The sequence below is a fragment of the Corvus moneduloides genome, chromosome 12, assembly GCF_009650955.1.
Source record: "Corvus moneduloides isolate bCorMon1 chromosome 12, bCorMon1.pri, whole genome shotgun sequence".
In the NCBI taxonomy this organism is placed as follows: domain Eukaryota; kingdom Metazoa; phylum Chordata; class Aves; order Passeriformes; family Corvidae; genus Corvus; species Corvus moneduloides.
In genome coordinates this window covers 9,345,150-9,362,785 of record NC_045487.1, presented here as the reverse complement: position 1 = coordinate 9,362,785, position 17,636 = coordinate 9,345,150, and the positions used below count along the sequence as shown (strand labels likewise).

The following is a 17,636-nucleotide window of genomic DNA, read 5'->3' as shown; positions in this document are numbered from 1 at the left end:
TACCCCACCTTAACGCTTCCCCCACCAAGCTCACACACCCTGTCTGCCCTGTTCATCTGCTCCTTTCACAGCAGTCACACACTGTTAATTACCTGTTTGCATCCTGCAGCCAGCCCTCATTTCAACTGCAAGAACCAGTATTAACATCACCCTCCACCTTTATTGCTTATTCCACCAGATCAGTCTCTCCAGTAAAGCTCTGATGAGTCATTCCATATTTAAAGGAGCACGTTCAATAATTCCATGCCGAGATTAAAAACTGAACAGAGAGAAGAAGAATCAAAGAAGCTGCTCTGTATATTTGCCTCCACAAAACCTAAAACAGTTCTTAGAGAAAAGGTGGTGAGAGGGACGGACAGACTTTGAACACCACTTTGAAAAACTGGCTAAACAGGATTTTGTTCATGTAGCTGAGAGTACAAAGAGACTGAAGAGACATGTTTTGCCAGCAGCAAAGCTGGATGAAAGCCAGCACAAGCTGCTGTGTTTTTTGCAAATGAATCCCAAGGGACTAAAATAACAGCCCCCTTCATGTTGCCTTAAATATCCTGAACTAGGATGTGGATCTTAGAGAAACAAGAAGATTCTTCATTAAGCTTTTTCTACAGTTATGATGCACGAAGCACTAAAATAAACATCTGTCTATTTGGATATTCTCATTTCCCTTACTAAAAATAGCTCTCATCCTTGAGAAAGGCCACTGCATCTGCACTGTATCTGTGCCTGGCATGGTAATGAAACACTGAGATAATTCAGTCACAGAATGCACCCATGCTGTCAAACGGAACCATTTCTAAACCACCATGGTACTCTGGGGGATTGTCTCTTTAAATCACCTGTGAGAAGTAACAGAAAATTCAGCTGTCTCTTACTCATCTGATTTCCAGCAGCTCCTAGTGAGTCTTTAAAACAGGATCCTTTCCTTTAGTCATGCACAGAATTTCTCTTTTTTGCTTCTTTTGGCCCTACTGACCCATCACAGCTAAGACAAGACAAAATAATTCACAGAGCTTCAGAATTAAAGGCATCCTTGCAGTTTAACCAGGTCTGGAATGCCATGCTAAAGTATAACATAAAAATCCCAAAAATAGCTTAGCTTGTAGTCCACACTTAAGCTAGATGCGAATCTATTTTCAAGTAGAAAGATGAGTTATATTTATCAATATTCTTTGCACAAAAGATGGTCTTCACTGTGTAGGATCTGGTTTCAAATCAGTAGCATCAACAGGATGTTACTAAATTGCCCAGAGTTTACAATCTGGTGATTGCAGATGAATACACGGTTGTGGGATATGCCCAGCGCCTCGGACCCCACCACCAGCTGTAATACATGGTCTACTTTCTGCCAGATCAGCAGCTCATTTTTACTTCCATGACATCTTTAGACTTGGGTGGGTGAACAGTTCATACCTGGTCCAGTCAAAATTGGAGACATGAGACAGAGGGATAGATGATATTTGATTTGGCTTAAAGCCTGTTGGAAGACTTTGAACAGGTTTAGCATTCTAGATTAGTGTTTTGTAAAAAAAAACCCAAGCAAACAAAACAAAACAAAAGCCACCAAAACAAACAAAAACCCCCACACTAGAACTTTTTCAGGAACAATATCTTTTGGTCATTATTAAAAAGAAAACTTTAGGAATAACTTAGAAGAAAAGTTATTTTGCCTCACTTAGGCCCTACATTCTGATATATTCCCTTGAGCTTAAAAACCCCTCATATTACTAAAACGAAATCATCTTAGAGAAAGTGAAAATAAGACTCCACTGATCTGTAAAGTACCCTGAGATGAAAAAAGTTTTATCTGAGGCACATAAATGTGCAGTGCTTACATCTCCTTTGCACAAACCTATGACTAAAGCCATACTGTTTATAACCATGGATGTTTTCCAGTCTAACTTGTATTAAAAAAAAAAAAAAATCATCACTTACTAGACATTACTGCAATTCACAACATTAGAGCTTTAGACCCTCTTTTAGGTCTTTGGTGTGAGTCATTCTTTGCTTGTAGCATGGAGCATATAACAATGATCAGTCTTCTTTCAGCTTACAGCAGCATGGAAAACAAAGGATAATCTTCGAAAAGGTTTCTCTGAAGATTTTCTACTCCCAGTTCTGTTTCAACAGGCACTGCAGTTGTTGCCTCAAAGCCTGATTTTATGCTAAGTCCTCTACAGTTTATTCCAGAGAACATCCAAACCCAATTATACAGTTGCAGGTGCGGTTCCTGAAAAAAGATCTCCAGCAGTTGAACAATGAAAGAGGCTGCTGAGAGAAGTTGCAGATTCTTCATTGTTGAAGATACTAAAGACCCAAAGTGGCCATGGTCTTTGGCAGCCTGCTCAAGTATCCCTGCTTTCAGGGCTTGGGCTGGACAACATCTATAGTTGCCTTCCAGCCTCAGCTGTTGTGTGACTCTCACATCTTTGGACTCTGTTTTGCCCATGCTGCAGCTCCACTAAAGATCAGGACACCAATGTCACCATGGTGTGCACATGAGGGGTGTTTGGGAAAGGACATGTTTTCTGGGATGGGGGGAGGGGAAGCGAAGGAGATCAGAGTTGAGACACAGCCAAATCTCATTAACAGAACCTGTCTGCCACTAAAACAAAACAAGATTGGAGCACCTCTGAAAAACAACATCCAACATTCGGACATTGAAGTCTGTCTGAAGACTTAAAGTCTAATACAGCGTGAGAAAACTCAGGAGTGACAAACCATGGCTTTGGTATACAAAGCTTGCACACACATACACCACATCATGACATGTCAGCCTGTGGAAATATTTTCACTTGGACTTTGTGCCTCAGTTCCTACACCCATGAGGGTTTCACATTTATTTACAATACTCTCCATGGGCAGTTTTCTGCTCCTTCACTCTTCCAACCCTGGTGATAATGTCAGCCTTATCCATGCAATGGAGGAATTTAAAGCATGTCAATACTACTGGGAGGTGCACAGACTGCATTTCAGCACTATTTACAAGTATGATAACCCTTTATTGTGCTAGGTAACTTTTTAAACAGAGAATCCTATAGTAAGCCCTTGCCTTTGTTCATCAGTTAACTGATATTCCACATGGCTGATAATGGATACATGGTGACCTTGTACAGAAATTGCTATATGGAAAAAAAAGAAAGAAGTGTAAGCCCCAGTGTAGCCACAAGCTACAAATAACTTCTTTTCCCCTTCTAGCTAAATAGGGAAAAAGTTACTGTATTTAGATACCATTCAGACATAAACACGAAAAAAAAATTGCCCCTTGGTTTTATTTCTTGGCAGGGCAAACATGCAGGAGATGACAGAGGCAGCCCAGGTCTATTCACCACAAATGTTCAAAAATAATATTGCCAGTTGATTTCTCCTATTAGGAGGAAGGCAATTATTTGCTCTACTGAACACTAAAGCCTGAGATCATTTAGTGGCTGCAGACTAGGCTGGGCAAAGCATGGGTTTCATTTCCAGCTTGCCAGAGAATTTAATTTTGCTCTATATAACCAGTCAAGTTACATATCACCTTATGCCTCTTGATGGCCTGTAAACTGCATTAAGTAACAGAACAAGTAATCAGTCACAAAGGCCACCATAAATGTACTCAAGAGAGATGGGTAGATAGTACTCAAAACCAGTTAAGAGTTTCCATCCATCTTTGGCATTTGCAAGTGTAAGAGCAAGTTTGCCCTACTAAGTCTCAAGGAGAGGCAGGATGTGGCACTGAGCTTCAAGCACTGTAGACTGTCTTCTCCTCAATTACATTATGCTGCTTCTTCTACCTGTTAATCTGCTGTCACTTTGCCTTCTTTCCTGAATAGAGGTCTAGACCAGGTACTGCACATCCTGCTGCTTCTCTGGCTGTTCTAAAGCAGTTTCCTCCACACCAGCTGCTCACATAGACAAGCTCCTGCTGTTGCCTCTCTCACAGAAAGAAACTAATTCTTTTTCACCCATGGCATGAGCCAAAGGTGACAACAGAGTCTCAACTAACCTATGCCTGGCATTCCGCCATGAAATTCCAATCACAAATCTTCAAAAGAAGTAGTACTTGAAAAACAAATAATTATATTTTTAAATTTGTTTATGATATTCACTTTTATTTTTTAATTTGTTGGGAAGCTGAAGTTACCAGAAATAATACCACCTTGTCCTCTTCCTTTGTGTCATCTCACAGGTCACCACAAGTCTCTCAAGACAGAAAGGCCTATAGATACTTCTTATAATTACTGCAAGACTTCAAAGGAGAAAAATGGAAGGTATTCTTCAAGTTTATTGCATCCGTCCACGCAATAAAAGAAGAGCAAAATTCCTTTAAAATTCATTATACTCCTTCAGAATTAATAGAGGGACTTGCAACTTTAAACTGAGATGGTGAGAGTAGCCTACAGCTAATTTTCTGCATTAAAATAGGTCTGTTTAGTGTTGTTCAGCAACAGGTAGAACGTGAAATACAGAAACAGAGCAACAATTGTCATGGTTTGTCTGTCCAGTGAGTCTGTGGAGCATAGAAAACAGACCATTGTGACTCAGGGCTGTGACAAACTGTCTTAAAGATGAAACTTCCACATTATTTCTTTCTGTGGTTCATTTTAATTGGGACTGGGTCTTTGTCTGACAAAGTAAACAATAGCTAACTAAATGCTTTAATTCTTCCTAGGAAAGAATGTGAACATCTAACCTTCTGCCACGACAAAGATCTGTCCAAGCCATGCCACTTGAGCATTTTATGACCACTTTTGATTAATTATTTCTTAGATGTAAGTTTGCAACACCAGATTATTTGCATGCTTTCCAGCTATGGTATCTACAGCATCTAATTCAGGTAATGCATTAAGCATAAAAGGCAAGAGCATGGCTCAGGCCATCTGAATGTCACAGCAATCTGGTCACAGGCTTTTATCTTCAAAAGCACAACCTGTTTTAATAAGAGAGTGTTGAAATATGCAGAGTACTCCACAAATAAGCTACTTGAAGTCAGCCTTGTGTAAGATAAAGCACCCCAGTCCAGCAACATAAGAATTTCAGAGTTTGTGGACTTACTTTACTACTACATTATGTGTCAGGAAACAGCTAAATAAAGAAACACTTACTGAGATAAACTATGTTTTCACTTTAAATTAATCTGTGTGAAAGAGGCCATAGCTATCAAAACCAACAAAATAATGCAAAAATATGCATATCTTGCAAAATACTTTATTATTTGTTAGCACCGATTATTCATGAGTCTGACTTTAAGCAAAAAGAAAAGTCTGAATACTACTAATACCAAAAAATCCCTACTCTGTCAACCTTTTATCTACATTTCAAGCAGGATTACAATGGTGCCTCACACTCCTCATTGCTTGCTATCAGCTCAACTCACAGAGCAAGTCATTACTGCCTGAAAGACAAGGTTGAACATACTTTCCAAATGCTAAGTTTTAATTAATGCTATGACTGCAATATTTCCCAAAGTCTTGATATAAGCACAAGCCCTCTCAGTGCTTTGTACCTCCCCCACTCTCACTCACCTCTGTTTCAAGGACAAACTTTCATTAGCAAGGTGATCTTTAGCACTGGCTCTATTGACTGTAATGCTTGGTACTGCTCTATTTACTCAACACTACCTCATTGTTTGTAGTGCAAGCTTAACCAGTTGTAGGAGAAAAGCCAATGCCTGCAAAATTAAAGCATTTTTTGCTAGTAAGTTGTTTCTCAAGTTGTTTCTGTAGTAATACACAGGGAAAGTAAAAAGATGAGGCAACATCAAAAGAATGAAGAGACACCTATCATCCACAATCCAGTTTCCTGTACGGTTTTCTCATACTCCCGCCTCTCCATTAAACTTATACTGTAAGAGTATTATAGGCAGGGACTTTCCTGAATACAGCCTTGAGATCTATGAAGTATTGTTGCTTATATTAGAATCCAAGTGATTCCTGATCAAACCCTTACAAATATCAGCAAAAGAAAGTCAAACTTTAAAATTGACTCTGCTTTCCTTCCTAAATGGGGGAGTGTTCCCTTTCTTTTACAAACATGGTTTCACAAATACATAAAAGACAAGTGGAATTAGATCCCTAAATCAGTTTGCCTTTCAGTCTCTCAAACTTTCAAGTCACAGATTAGGGCAAGCATCAAGAATTGGTTATAACTCATCTAAGGAAAAATGAGAGTAATAAATTATTAGGGATACGATTTCAGCAGTTCAAAACCGAGTAAGGTCAAAATTTACACTTGGCCTTCCAAAGGATTCAGACCTGCCCAACACAGAACAAGGACGTTAATGGTGATGCTACTTAGATGTTGCTTCCTCTTATAGAACTATGTCCTCCCTTCTAGGTAACTTACTGTTTCCAAAGCAAGTTCCTTGTGACTGAAAAGACTTGATGTAAGTTTGTCTGAATGTGAAGCATGTCACAGCTTCTTGTGGTCAAATCTTAGTATCTGAGACTTAGAGAGAAAGGCTGTTGATTTATATTTTCTTTTGTTTCTTTAAGCATAGCACAAGAACAGCAGTTTTCTTCTGCACTTCATATTTACAGGGTGCCATTTCACATGCTTTACAATAAGCTAAAGACCATCATGTGTAAGTTTAATTCTCTTGTAAGAAATAACACTGAGACACTCAAGTTATCAATCAAGCAAACTGCAAAACTCTGTCACAGTCATATTCTTGTGACAACTATGTATTTCCAGCTATGTATTTCTCATGATCCCCCCTCCAATCCAATGGTATTTGATTCAAGAGTCTTGGTGTGTTATACACTGTCTTGTGTGTTTCTTAAGCTGCAAAGGAAACTTAACTTTCAGCTACAATAAGTTCTAGTTACACAGCAAAACTCCCACAGGGGTTTTTTGCACTTCTATTTTTCAAGCTGCATTACTATAGTTCTACTTTCCTCTTAGTGCAATTCACTGCAACAGACTTACTTATCAGGAAAGTAAACATGTTTACAGAAGTTACAGCAGAATTAATTTCACATACTGCCAATGTCGACACAGATCATTATAATGTTAAGGCACATGCTTACATTTCTCTAGAATAAGAGCCAGAGAAAGGAAAACCCCACTAATTAAGTTTTGATTTGAGTTCCATAAGAATGATAACACAATTCAGAGATTGTCCTAGAGCTCTAGTAACAGACAGAAACTTTCATTTTAAGCTAACAGGTGTCCAAAATGATCACAGGAGCCAAGTTTTTGCAAAAAGGAGTACAACTGTTTCTTAACCTTAAGTTTCTAACCAATATTTCAGTGCTAACAAAACATCCATTTCTCAGTACTTTTTGCCAAACTCTGCCCACTGCAGCTCTACAAAGAAAGCAGCAGGAGGAAAGAGAAACTAAAATATTTTTAAATGGAAGTTTGGGGCAAGTGGGAGAACTGATTTTAGTTGTTTTGTTTTGTCACTCATCAAAGGGGTGAGCATTTGAATTTCAATTCCCAATACCTTTTGTGTAATATTTATCCCATAACTCACATCTACTTTCACAGCATGTGGATTTAATGAATGAGGCACATATTAGGAAAGCACCTTTTTATGAACTAAGCAAGAACAGAGGCTACTGTATAGAAGTACACTGGAGTAAGATGTGAACAGTTTAAAGAACATCACCACAGATTATCAGAGCAAAGCACTGAAACATGGTTTGTAAAACAAACATGACTTCTGACTCAGTACTCTCTTAGGGCACGTGTCAAGTTGTCTTTCAGAGTATCAATATTTCCCCTCTTTTATTGGAATAAGATTGTAGCTAACAGAAATGGATCATGCAGGAAAACATTATGTCTCTGCAGGTTTTTGCACAGCAGCAACTATTACGAAGAAAAAAGCTTTTCTAGAGTATAGGAGATGGCAAAGACATGAACATGAGGGAGAATTACTGTTTCTGTTTCTACTAAAGAGACATAAAATTTCCAGTTGTAATCATAGAAATTATAAAATGAGACAGGACTGATATTATGTTGCTAAAAATTAAACTTCAAGCAGCATTTTTAGTTTTGGCCACAACACTGCTTTGCTCACAGTATCAATTCTAGCATCTATGCATCAGTCTAAAACCCAACTGCTCAGCAGGGAAGTGCTGCAACACATTGACAGAGACATTGCCCTCATTTGGCAGCACTCAGCTACCCAAAAACTTTATATATAACTTAAGGGCATTGGTTTATGAAAAAGAGGGGGAAAAAATCAAGTAAAGCAACATACAGATTGAGGAAGTGTGCAACCCTTTCAAAATGCTACCAGAGGAAGAGAGAAACAGCACAGGTTTGCAGACAACGCAGAATATCCACGAAAAAGTTTTCTAAGCTGCTTCCATGTTAACAGCAAGAATAGATAGAAGCACTGCACATATAATTACTGTCAAAATAGCAGAATACAAATAATAGAATAATTTAGGTTGGAAAAGCTCTTCAAGATCATTGATTCTTACCATTAACTTAACAGTGCCAAGTTGACCACTAAACCATGTCGCTAAATGCTACATCTACACACTAAAATCCTTTATGCTTCATTTACTCCTCAACCACTTTTAAAAACCCTGACAATAATTCATTAACACATTTCCAGTGATTTTTTTCAGTAGCTACTTAGAGCAAGTTAGAGGAAAGAAGTTCAAAGTCTCTGAGGATCATGCAATCCAGCAATCTTTGTATTAAAATGCTTCTACCTGCTGTTTTGCTGTCTTTCAACGACTTTAAAAAAACCTGCAAGAACAATTTCAAGAGAAATTCAAGTATTCAGACATAATATTATAGCTATGGAAACATCCAAATGTGTTAATGACACAGTTTTCAAACACGGCACAACATCACTCCCTGTGAAGACAGGCACCTCAAGCTATTCTGGAAGGTCACATAGTAAAGTTTATTTGTCCATATATGCTAATCCTAGACATGGTAATTTAAAGTTACTGTTCAACTTCACCAGGAAAAGTAGCAACATCTGCTATCATAAAAAAGTCTACTCATCCTCAAACCACTGGGCCAAATTATTCACTTCTCGTGAATACTGGCACTTCTAGTTTTAAGAGAAGATAGCCCAGCTAGCCAAGGCTAGGACATTTTTATGCCTCTGAGGAAAAGAATATGCAGCTTTAGACAAATTCCTTTATCCAATTCTCTGCTCATTCTGAAGTCAAATGTACCTGAACACAGGAACAAAGCAAGGGAACCTTCCTATTTCCTAAAGGGAATACTTGAGGAATTCAGATAAAAGTATTGCAGCCTTTGGAGAAGGTAAGGTCACTGCTTTTCCACACAACCTAATGGAACATAAATGCTGCCAATAACAAATGGATTCACATGATCTACATATGTATATTTCTGTACACATATATATATATAAATATACATAACAGAGGAACTGTTTATGCTATCAAGTCTTTTCTGGGTTTTTTGAGGGAACAGATTTGATTGTTTCAATAATAATGTAGTGGGCTACAGAGCTGGGTAGCACTGAGGATTTGTAAAGGGAAAAATAGTTTACCTATACCATCAACAACAGAATTAGAACTAAGGTTCTGAAAAAAGAGTTAGCCATAGCTAAAAAAAAAATAAAAATCCACACTGTAATATCCTACAGCTACAGAAAGCATTAGCAGATCCTTAATTCCACACAGTAAATACTGATGATATTTCAATATTAAGTATGCTACCTAATTTAACCAATGCTCATCTAACTTTATCAATGAAAATAGGTGGTTATTGGATGTTAATAGATGTAAAAACTTCATATAAGGCTACCTGCACACAGGACACTCAGCCCTCCTGTAGGAGCAGAAACCTCTCACTTACCTGCCCTGACAACCTGAAGGCCCTTGTGTCTATCAGGAAATCCTCACCACTCACTGCTGATGCCAAACCAAGGCCATAATTTCACATAAACTGCTCAGTGCCCTACCTGTCTTAAAATGTTACCCTCCTTTCACCCACACCTTAGTGCTACGGCTGCCCTCAGGAAAACTTCCCAATCTGCCATGTGTGCATCAGACAGAACACTCCAAATCTGAACTGGCTTGAATTCAGAACAGTGCCCTGCTCCAGTTCAATTCGCAGCCCCAAAAACTTTTGTACTGGCAGAATGCAGGTAAGGGAGGGCCAGGTAGCAGCAGCTGCCTAAGTGAAAGGTGCCACTGAAGTTTTCATACAACAGCAGCTCGAGCACACAATGCAGAGGCGGAAATAGCTTAAGCTGGTATCACCATCAAACGTGTTGGATCATGAAAACACAACCAAAGGGTGTAGTTTCACAGGACGTGAGCTTGGACAGCAAAGCAGCTGCAAGTTCCCACCCCACCTGCTCATTTCAGTGATCCTGTTTACAGCACATCTCCACAAAGGGTTTTACTGACACAACAAAAAGATGGCAAAGTCTGGCATAGGGGCAGGGGAGAAGCTGGCTTCACTGCTGAAGCCAAATCTTGTGAAATGACACCCTAAGTATTTGTTGTAGAAAGAACAGCCTGCTTAGTAACATTTGCCAAAGGCGTGCCAAACACCTGCTCCAAAATGTCAGAACTCATACCCAGCAAATACTCCAAACTCAGCTAGGAGTTTTATGGAGGTGATGCAGTCATCAAATAATCTGAAGGTGGAAGACCAACCATAAGACAAAAAAACCCCAACCAACCAAAAAAAAAACCAAAAAAAAAACCAAAACAACCCAAACAAAAACCCCCAACAAAAAACCAAAACAGAACAAATCCCCCCCCAAAAAACAAACAAAAAAACCAACAAAAACCCCCAAAACAACAAAAACCAAATAAACAAACCCAAAAAACCACACACACAAAAAATAAAAACCAACAAAAAAACCCACCCTGCATTGTCAGGCTTTTTTCTGCAGTTTGAAGACTGGGAGATGTATTAAAAATAAATTTAAAAAAAAAAAAATCATTTATCCAAAATGAAGGTGTGACAGCTGGTAAGGGAGCCAAGAAAACTTTCTGCTAGCACTTTGTGAGGAAGAAGCTGCAGAACAAGTTTCTCTTAAAAAGAAGGTTGTAACCGGTTTATCAGGTTAGAGGAATTCACAGACTCTTCCACCTCTCCCCCCATCCCATTTGTTTCCAAATGCTCATTTAACCAGCTTGTTTCGTGCTGAATTTGCTGAAAATAAATTGCACCTGCAGCTCAGCTGGATGATCAATAGGCATCCAAACATGCTTGAGGGAACTGGCAATTTGCTATCACCTGATAAAGTGGCAACCACTGAATATTTTCAATTTAAGCATTATTTAGGGAAGTGGGAGGAAAAAAAGGTGCAGCTTTGTCTTTCTCTAAGAATATAAATCAAAATATTCACTGATGTATTTGATTCAATATATTCAATCAGCAGGACTAGGACAGTATTTTAAACAAATTTTTAATACTTAAATGTCAATCCATAGATTCAATTTGAATGCTTTTGGTAGTCCAAAAGCAAAGCCAGGTCTCACATGAGAATGTCTCCCTTTTTATGTATATCGTTCAAAGAAAGACGGTAATTACAGCTAAACACTGCAGACGGTTCTCCAAAATTATTAGCTCTTCTTAGACTTACCCTTTGTCAGGAAGACATGCAAATAGTGTCTTGCAAAAGGAAAGTAACATGTCTTAAGGCAAGTCATGCTGATTCAGCCAGGTTTTCTGTATGGGAAGGATTATGAAATCCACAGCAGTTTCAACTTCATATGGGATCTTTAACTTAGAACCCCCGTGGCTACAATCAGAGAAGCGCGTGAGGATGTCAGCTTTTTGAAGACAGAGTAATGGGGCTGAGAGAAAGGCAAAGTTCATTTTGGTTTTGCTCTTTAAAAGCAAGGTTCCATTCCTGCAAGGTTTCAGAGAGCAACCTGAAAATAATTGCTTTCCCTTAAAAGCTTGGAAACTGGGAAACTATAAAGCTACAGCAGTTAACTAGAAAAATATAAATAACATGCTAAATAAGCCAGTCCTGTGATTTGAGGATCTGAACAATGAAACCTGGCAAGAATGTCCCAGTAATGCAGGAAGAAAACTATTCCCCTTGGTAAGTGGTGTAGCTGATGCATGTTTAGAGGCTTAGATCACGGGCTCAAGACAGTTTCAAATACACACTTGAACAAGAGATCTCCCATTTACTTTGTTAAATAAAAATCCTCACATTTTTCTACTCAGTAGCATTCTGCAACATCTCAGCAGCTGTGAGTTCACCATTACTGCTCGCACACCAGAGATAAGTTACTAATGCCATTTTGAGCTAAATACATCAAGCAGGCTGCTCCCAAAGAGCACACATTTTATGACTTCAGGTAACTATTTCGCTGACATTTGTACATACTCCACTCCCCCCCCCCCCGCCAAAGGAAAGCTATGACAACATGGCACATCACCTATCAGAAAGTACAGATAGATCCCATAACTGCAGTAGTACCTATGGAATCAAATGCTTGTTACCCTGGACAAGTACAGTAATTAAAACCTTGCAACAAAACATACAGAGCATACACTGCAGCAAACAGCTTGGTTATTTAGGGGCACTGTGTTTCAGAACCTTACCTTGTAAAATTACAACAACCAAAACTTATTGATAACCCTATTTTAGAACATTTCTTCAGAAACTCAAGTAGTAAGCTGTGCAAGATGTAACATTTTAGGAATATGAAGCAAAATTGAAATTATGCATCATTTGTTGAAGTGTCTGGTTAAAAGCAAAGTAAAGACTTGACCACAGATTACAGGTAGACCCCATCATTGCTGGAAAGTGACCTACACAGCAATAGAAGGAGACTTTCTGTGGTCAAGGGAATAACTCCAGACCCACAGTAGCTGATCTACTGTTTACCAGCTACAAATCACTGATTCAGAACCACAGAATGTTTGAAGTCGAATGAGGCCTCTGAAGCATGGATAAAAGTTACAATGGATTTGTGCTCAGTGATTCTCACTTCCCTCTAGGTGTAGAGGCTGGGAGATCTCAAGGCAAGAGCCAGAAGCAGGCACCGACACTTTCATTTACATGCTTGAGATATGTGCTAAAGTGGGTGATTTTCAGCTGCATCATCAATTTTCTACCACAATCCAGGCAGGGTGTGGAAAGTTAATTTCACATACTCTATAACATTATCTCAAATCAAGGTACAAGTCTACTTCCTTTTCCTCCTCCTTTTAAAATAACCACTTCACCTACCTGTGCTTTTGCTGAACAAAATGCTTAACTGAGAAAGAAAAAAATACCCTGTATGTGTTGTCAGATACCTGACTCATCCTTAAAACACATGATGCAATTAAAATATTCAGTGGACTTGTCTTCAAAAATGCAGAAAATTATCTACTATTAAAGAATATGGAGTTTTGCTTTTTGCCACCACTGCAAGTAGGAAGTTGAATTAATTTTCTCCTAATTCCCACAGGAGTCAGGACACCAAGGGGAAGGGAGAAGAGTTTAGGTAAGGTGTGTTCCAGAAGACTTATGATGGATCTGGCCACATCACAACTGGCATCCAACAATTAACAGCAAAATCATTATTTAGTTGCATAGATATGCAAACAAAAAGGAAAAAAATTGTTGTTTTTCAAGAGTCTCTACCCACCTACACACAAAGGTAGTATTTCCTTTTATTTGCTAAAGCAGACCCACCTACAGTGCAATTTACAGCAATAAGATACAATCTCTCATAAAGTATTGAGTATAATTAAAGTGTGTCTGTTATAAAGGTAAACAGAGTGTACTGGGCTAAGCTGTTCCAGATGTCTTTAGTGCAAGATCTGGGACAAGATCAAACCTGCAGCTGCACATTTTCTCAGGGGTTATTATGGAGCTTTAAAAAAAAAAAAAAAAAAAAAAAGAAAATCACGTCTTGGTCCTAGACTCCAGCAAATCAAATGCAAGTAGAACAAATGTCATTGCAGCCAATGCTGACAGATTTTAAGCCACATAGAAGTTACATGTTCAAAGACACTGCATGGTTAACCATGCTCTCTGGAGTGAGTACCAAAGAGGCTTAGGACCAAGTCTGCCAAGTTATCTGTGTCACCAGAAGTTACAGCAACACAAACCTGTTCTACTGCCTAAGCAAGTTTCTTGCTGAAACACACCTACAAATGATTCAGACAAGGTGTGGAAAGCCAGGTTTATATATTACACAAAAATGCACTATTGTATTTTTCCATTCAAGCACATTTCGTGTACAGAAAGGACAGTCAAAGCAAGCACACTTTAGGGAACTGCATTATCTATACACACTATTTGCTCTAAATTTTTTGAAGTAACTTAAGTCCTCTTGAGCTGTAGGTATCATACAAATTTATAGATTTACTGTCTCAGTGTGATATTAAATGAGCCAAAGAGCAAACCTACAGAAATCAGAAAAAAATAAAACCAAATCACTTTGTAATCCACTAATTAGGCTCATCTGGAAAAGAGTGATACACAACAATCATATCTGATGTTACATGAAAGATTTTGAAGATTTCAGCTGACTTTAGGAATAGCAAATGAAAAAAAGTTTTTTAATACACATTAGAGCATTGAACCTGTAGACTGGAATGTACCATGTGAAGTTCGAAAATTTGATTAACACTGCTTTATTAAGCAGTACTTTTACTAGCCTACTCTTTTAAAGCTTAAGAGAATCCTAGAATAAAAGTAGACCCATCAAAACAACCAGAAGTCAGATCTTCCAAACACTTACAGCATCACCTCAAACAACGCTAGTATTGTACATAACTGTTTCAGAATTATGGTGTTCCCATTTCAAATGGTTCAGGTACCTTTTGGGTTAGCTTAAAAACAAGCATGAAAACTTGCTAGTGATTTCAAAATGAAAGACAAAATTAAAGTCCGTTTCCTTTTTCAAATCCATTAAATCTCCTTCACAGGCTTCACCCTGAAGAGCTCCTGCTCCCAAAAGCAGCACCTCACCTGTTGAAGAACCCGGTCCAGTGGTTCAGCTTTGCCCAGTCCCTCTGGTGTTAAGCCACTGACTTCGCGACACTGGTCACTTAAGTCCAAGTTGTCTGCTTTCACCAGGGATTTGTGTAGCGTCCCTACCTAAAAACATTTAAGAAATTATGGGCAAAAGTGAGGAACAATCGAATTAGTTCTTTACAGCAATGTGTTGAGACTGCAGAAAAATCAGAAAGGTGCAGTATCACCTCCCGATAAACGCCAGGAGAAAACGCATTTGTCTATTTCACAAATCGAAACCTTTGGCTGCGGTTTCTCTCCCTCCCACCCCGGAGAGCCACGCTCTCAGCTTCGGAGTATCCGAGCCCATTTTCAGGGAAGGCCTTTTGCAGTTAGCACCCACTTTTGCGGGAGTTAACTGCAAAGGGAAGATCACTTAATATTAAGGCAGTTTCATGAATCCACTAATGAAATTGATAGTCCTGTTTGTTTTATCAAAGCCCTTCATGTCTAGGGGGTTATTTATGATAGGACTTTCGGGGAGAAAAAAGATTAGAGGTGACTTTTAGATTGGCATAAAATTAAAAGAAGTCAATATTCTTGTAAAGGTTATCCAAACATTGGTTAAACAAACAAAAAGCAGGCCCAAAGGGTCCAACGGTGACCGTGAGCCGGCTGCCAGGGAAGCGAGCACGCTCGGAGCCACCCGGGGCAGCTTTTTGTTTTAAAGCTTCAAAAGTCCGTAGACATCCTCGAAGCTACACATGATTTAAGGCGGACGGGGCAGTGGGGCGTGGAAGCGGCCAAACTTTCTTTAGAGGTTACTTCTTCCCTGAAGACGGAACAAAAAGGAGCTTCCCGAGCGAGCGCCCCGGGCAGGGAATGACCCCCGGGCACGGGCCCCGCGCCCTCCCCTCCCTCGGTGCATTTGTGAAATGAACAAGCGGCTCCGGGCAGGCGGCGAGTGGCCGGGAGAGCCCGCTCGCCCCGCGCCGGGGAACGCGCCCTCGCCCCGGATATCGAAGCCATACCTTCTTGCTGTGTAGATCCACAACTTGCCACACCAAGAGAATTAGTTCCCTCTCATCCGAACCCAGTTTAGCCCCATATGCACCAGCTGTTGCCCCAAACAACACCACCAAAGAGTCACTGTGCGAAGCCGTCATGACCACAGGGGGAAACAACTACAATCAAAAGCAGAGGTCAAAAAAAAAAAAAAAGAAAGAAAAAGAGAGAGAAAAAAAAAGCAAAAAAAGCAAAAGAAAGACACACTAACAAACAAACAAAAAAAACCAACCCAAAATAATCCCCTAAGGCTCACCCCCTACCTCCAAGTAATCAAAGGGAAAAGGAGCGAACGAGGAGTCACAATAAAAAGAGGAGAGAAAGAGCTATTTAGGAGATTGAGTGTTTGAGGAAAAAAAACATGGAGAAAGAAAGGCTCCCATCTCTACCTGTTCCCGGTGATCTCCTTCCCGGGGCCGATTGGGAGGCGAAATTAGCAAGCTGTGGGTTTCTTTCCCTCTGACATCATGGCAGAAGCTCAGTCTGGGCTTGGGTTTTTTTTTTTTTCTCTCTCTCTTTTTTTTTTTTCCTTCCCTCTTCCCCTTCCCCTCTCCTGAGTTACCTGCCCTTGGTGCAGCTCATGTGACTCTAGTCAATCTCCCAAAGGGACAAGGCCATTGGGCCTCTGGAAAAGGTGTAGGAGGGACGGAGGGAGAATCAACGCCTGGCTGATCTGGCCTGATTGGTTTTTGAAGGAGATCAGAGGCAAACTCCCTTTCTCTCTTTAATTCTGCCTGCAGGAAGTGCCTGTACCTGCTTTCAGTTCTGCGGGATCCCGCCCGGCGCTGGGTGCGGGCACTACGCGCCCGGCGAGCGGGGCACGCGGGGCTCTGTACGCTCAGACCCGCGCCCGTTTCGGGGGAAAATCTGAACAATGTACGAGTACGGTTGCTAAAACACAATTTATGACTTGGCATTGAATTCCACGACAGAAAAGTCTTTACCTGTTTCTAAGTAATTGCCTTTTGTGCACGTTGCTGTGTGTGTATCGAGCTACCCATGCCGACGTTAATCTGTAATGAAAGCGTAGTATTCCACAGGGATTTTAGGCAGAGAGTACTTTTCAATTTAGGCCCTATTCTTCATATAGTTTGTAAAGGTGGGTGCTAGCAAAACTTTTTTTTTTTTTTTTTTTTTTTTTTTTTTTTTTTTTTTTGGATTAAGGATGCATCTAGGAAGTTTTGCAAAATAGCAATATAAAGCCTTGCATTTTCTACCCTACCTCAATAAAGAACTGTCTCCTGGGCATTAACTGCAGTCCAAGATAGGCAGCTTTTCCCTGCTCCTCTCTCCTGTTTCACTGGTGAGACTTCAATGGGAAATCACCACCTAGTCTAGCTGCTATGAAAACACTCCTGCTCAACAGCAGCAGCAATAATATTTGTAACATCAGGGACTGAGACAATTTTCAGAGATATTGTCAAACTCAAATTGGTTTTAAAACAGAAAAGAAGATCAAAAGGCCTCTAAACTCTTTTGAAAGTTATTTTTCCTATTGCCACCACTGATGAGTTACTAGTGATTTTTAAAGGCCAAAGTTGGACTAGTAGTATTTTTTCTTTTGTTTAATTAAGTCTTCAGTTTATACTTCAATATTAGTATTGTGTTGAAATAGAGCTTTTACTGAATGAAAATTGGTGCTGCTAATTGGCTAGTGGTGTCTATCCTGGGAAAATGCAGAGCTGAGCATTTAACTGTGAACATCTGATGGCTTAAATTATTA

General features: G+C 39.6%; 1 protein-coding gene across 7 annotated transcripts in view; it reads right to left on the bottom strand.

The window, feature by feature from the left end:
• The window catches only part of ESRP2 (epithelial splicing regulatory protein 2), a 46,362-nt gene that overhangs the window by 26,815 nt on the left and 1,911 nt on the right, over window positions 1-17,636 (bottom strand). For 2 of the 7 annotated variants that reach the window (XM_032121928.1, XM_032121929.1), the window contains exons 1-3: window positions 16,303-16,459; window positions 15,880-16,032; window positions 14,864-14,992 (exon numbers count right to left, since the gene is read on the bottom strand). In XM_032121928.1, coding sequence (XP_031977819.1) covers window positions 14,864-14,992; window positions 15,880-16,014 — 264 coding nt within the window. In that variant the 5' untranslated portion in view covers window positions 16,015-16,032; window positions 16,303-16,459. Of the gene's footprint in view, window positions 1-14,863; window positions 14,993-15,879; window positions 16,033-16,302; window positions 16,461-16,857; window positions 16,927-17,636 lie in introns of those variants that run through there. The other 5 variants (XM_032121927.1, XM_032121925.1, XM_032121924.1 and 2 more) reach the window with 4 other exon arrangements.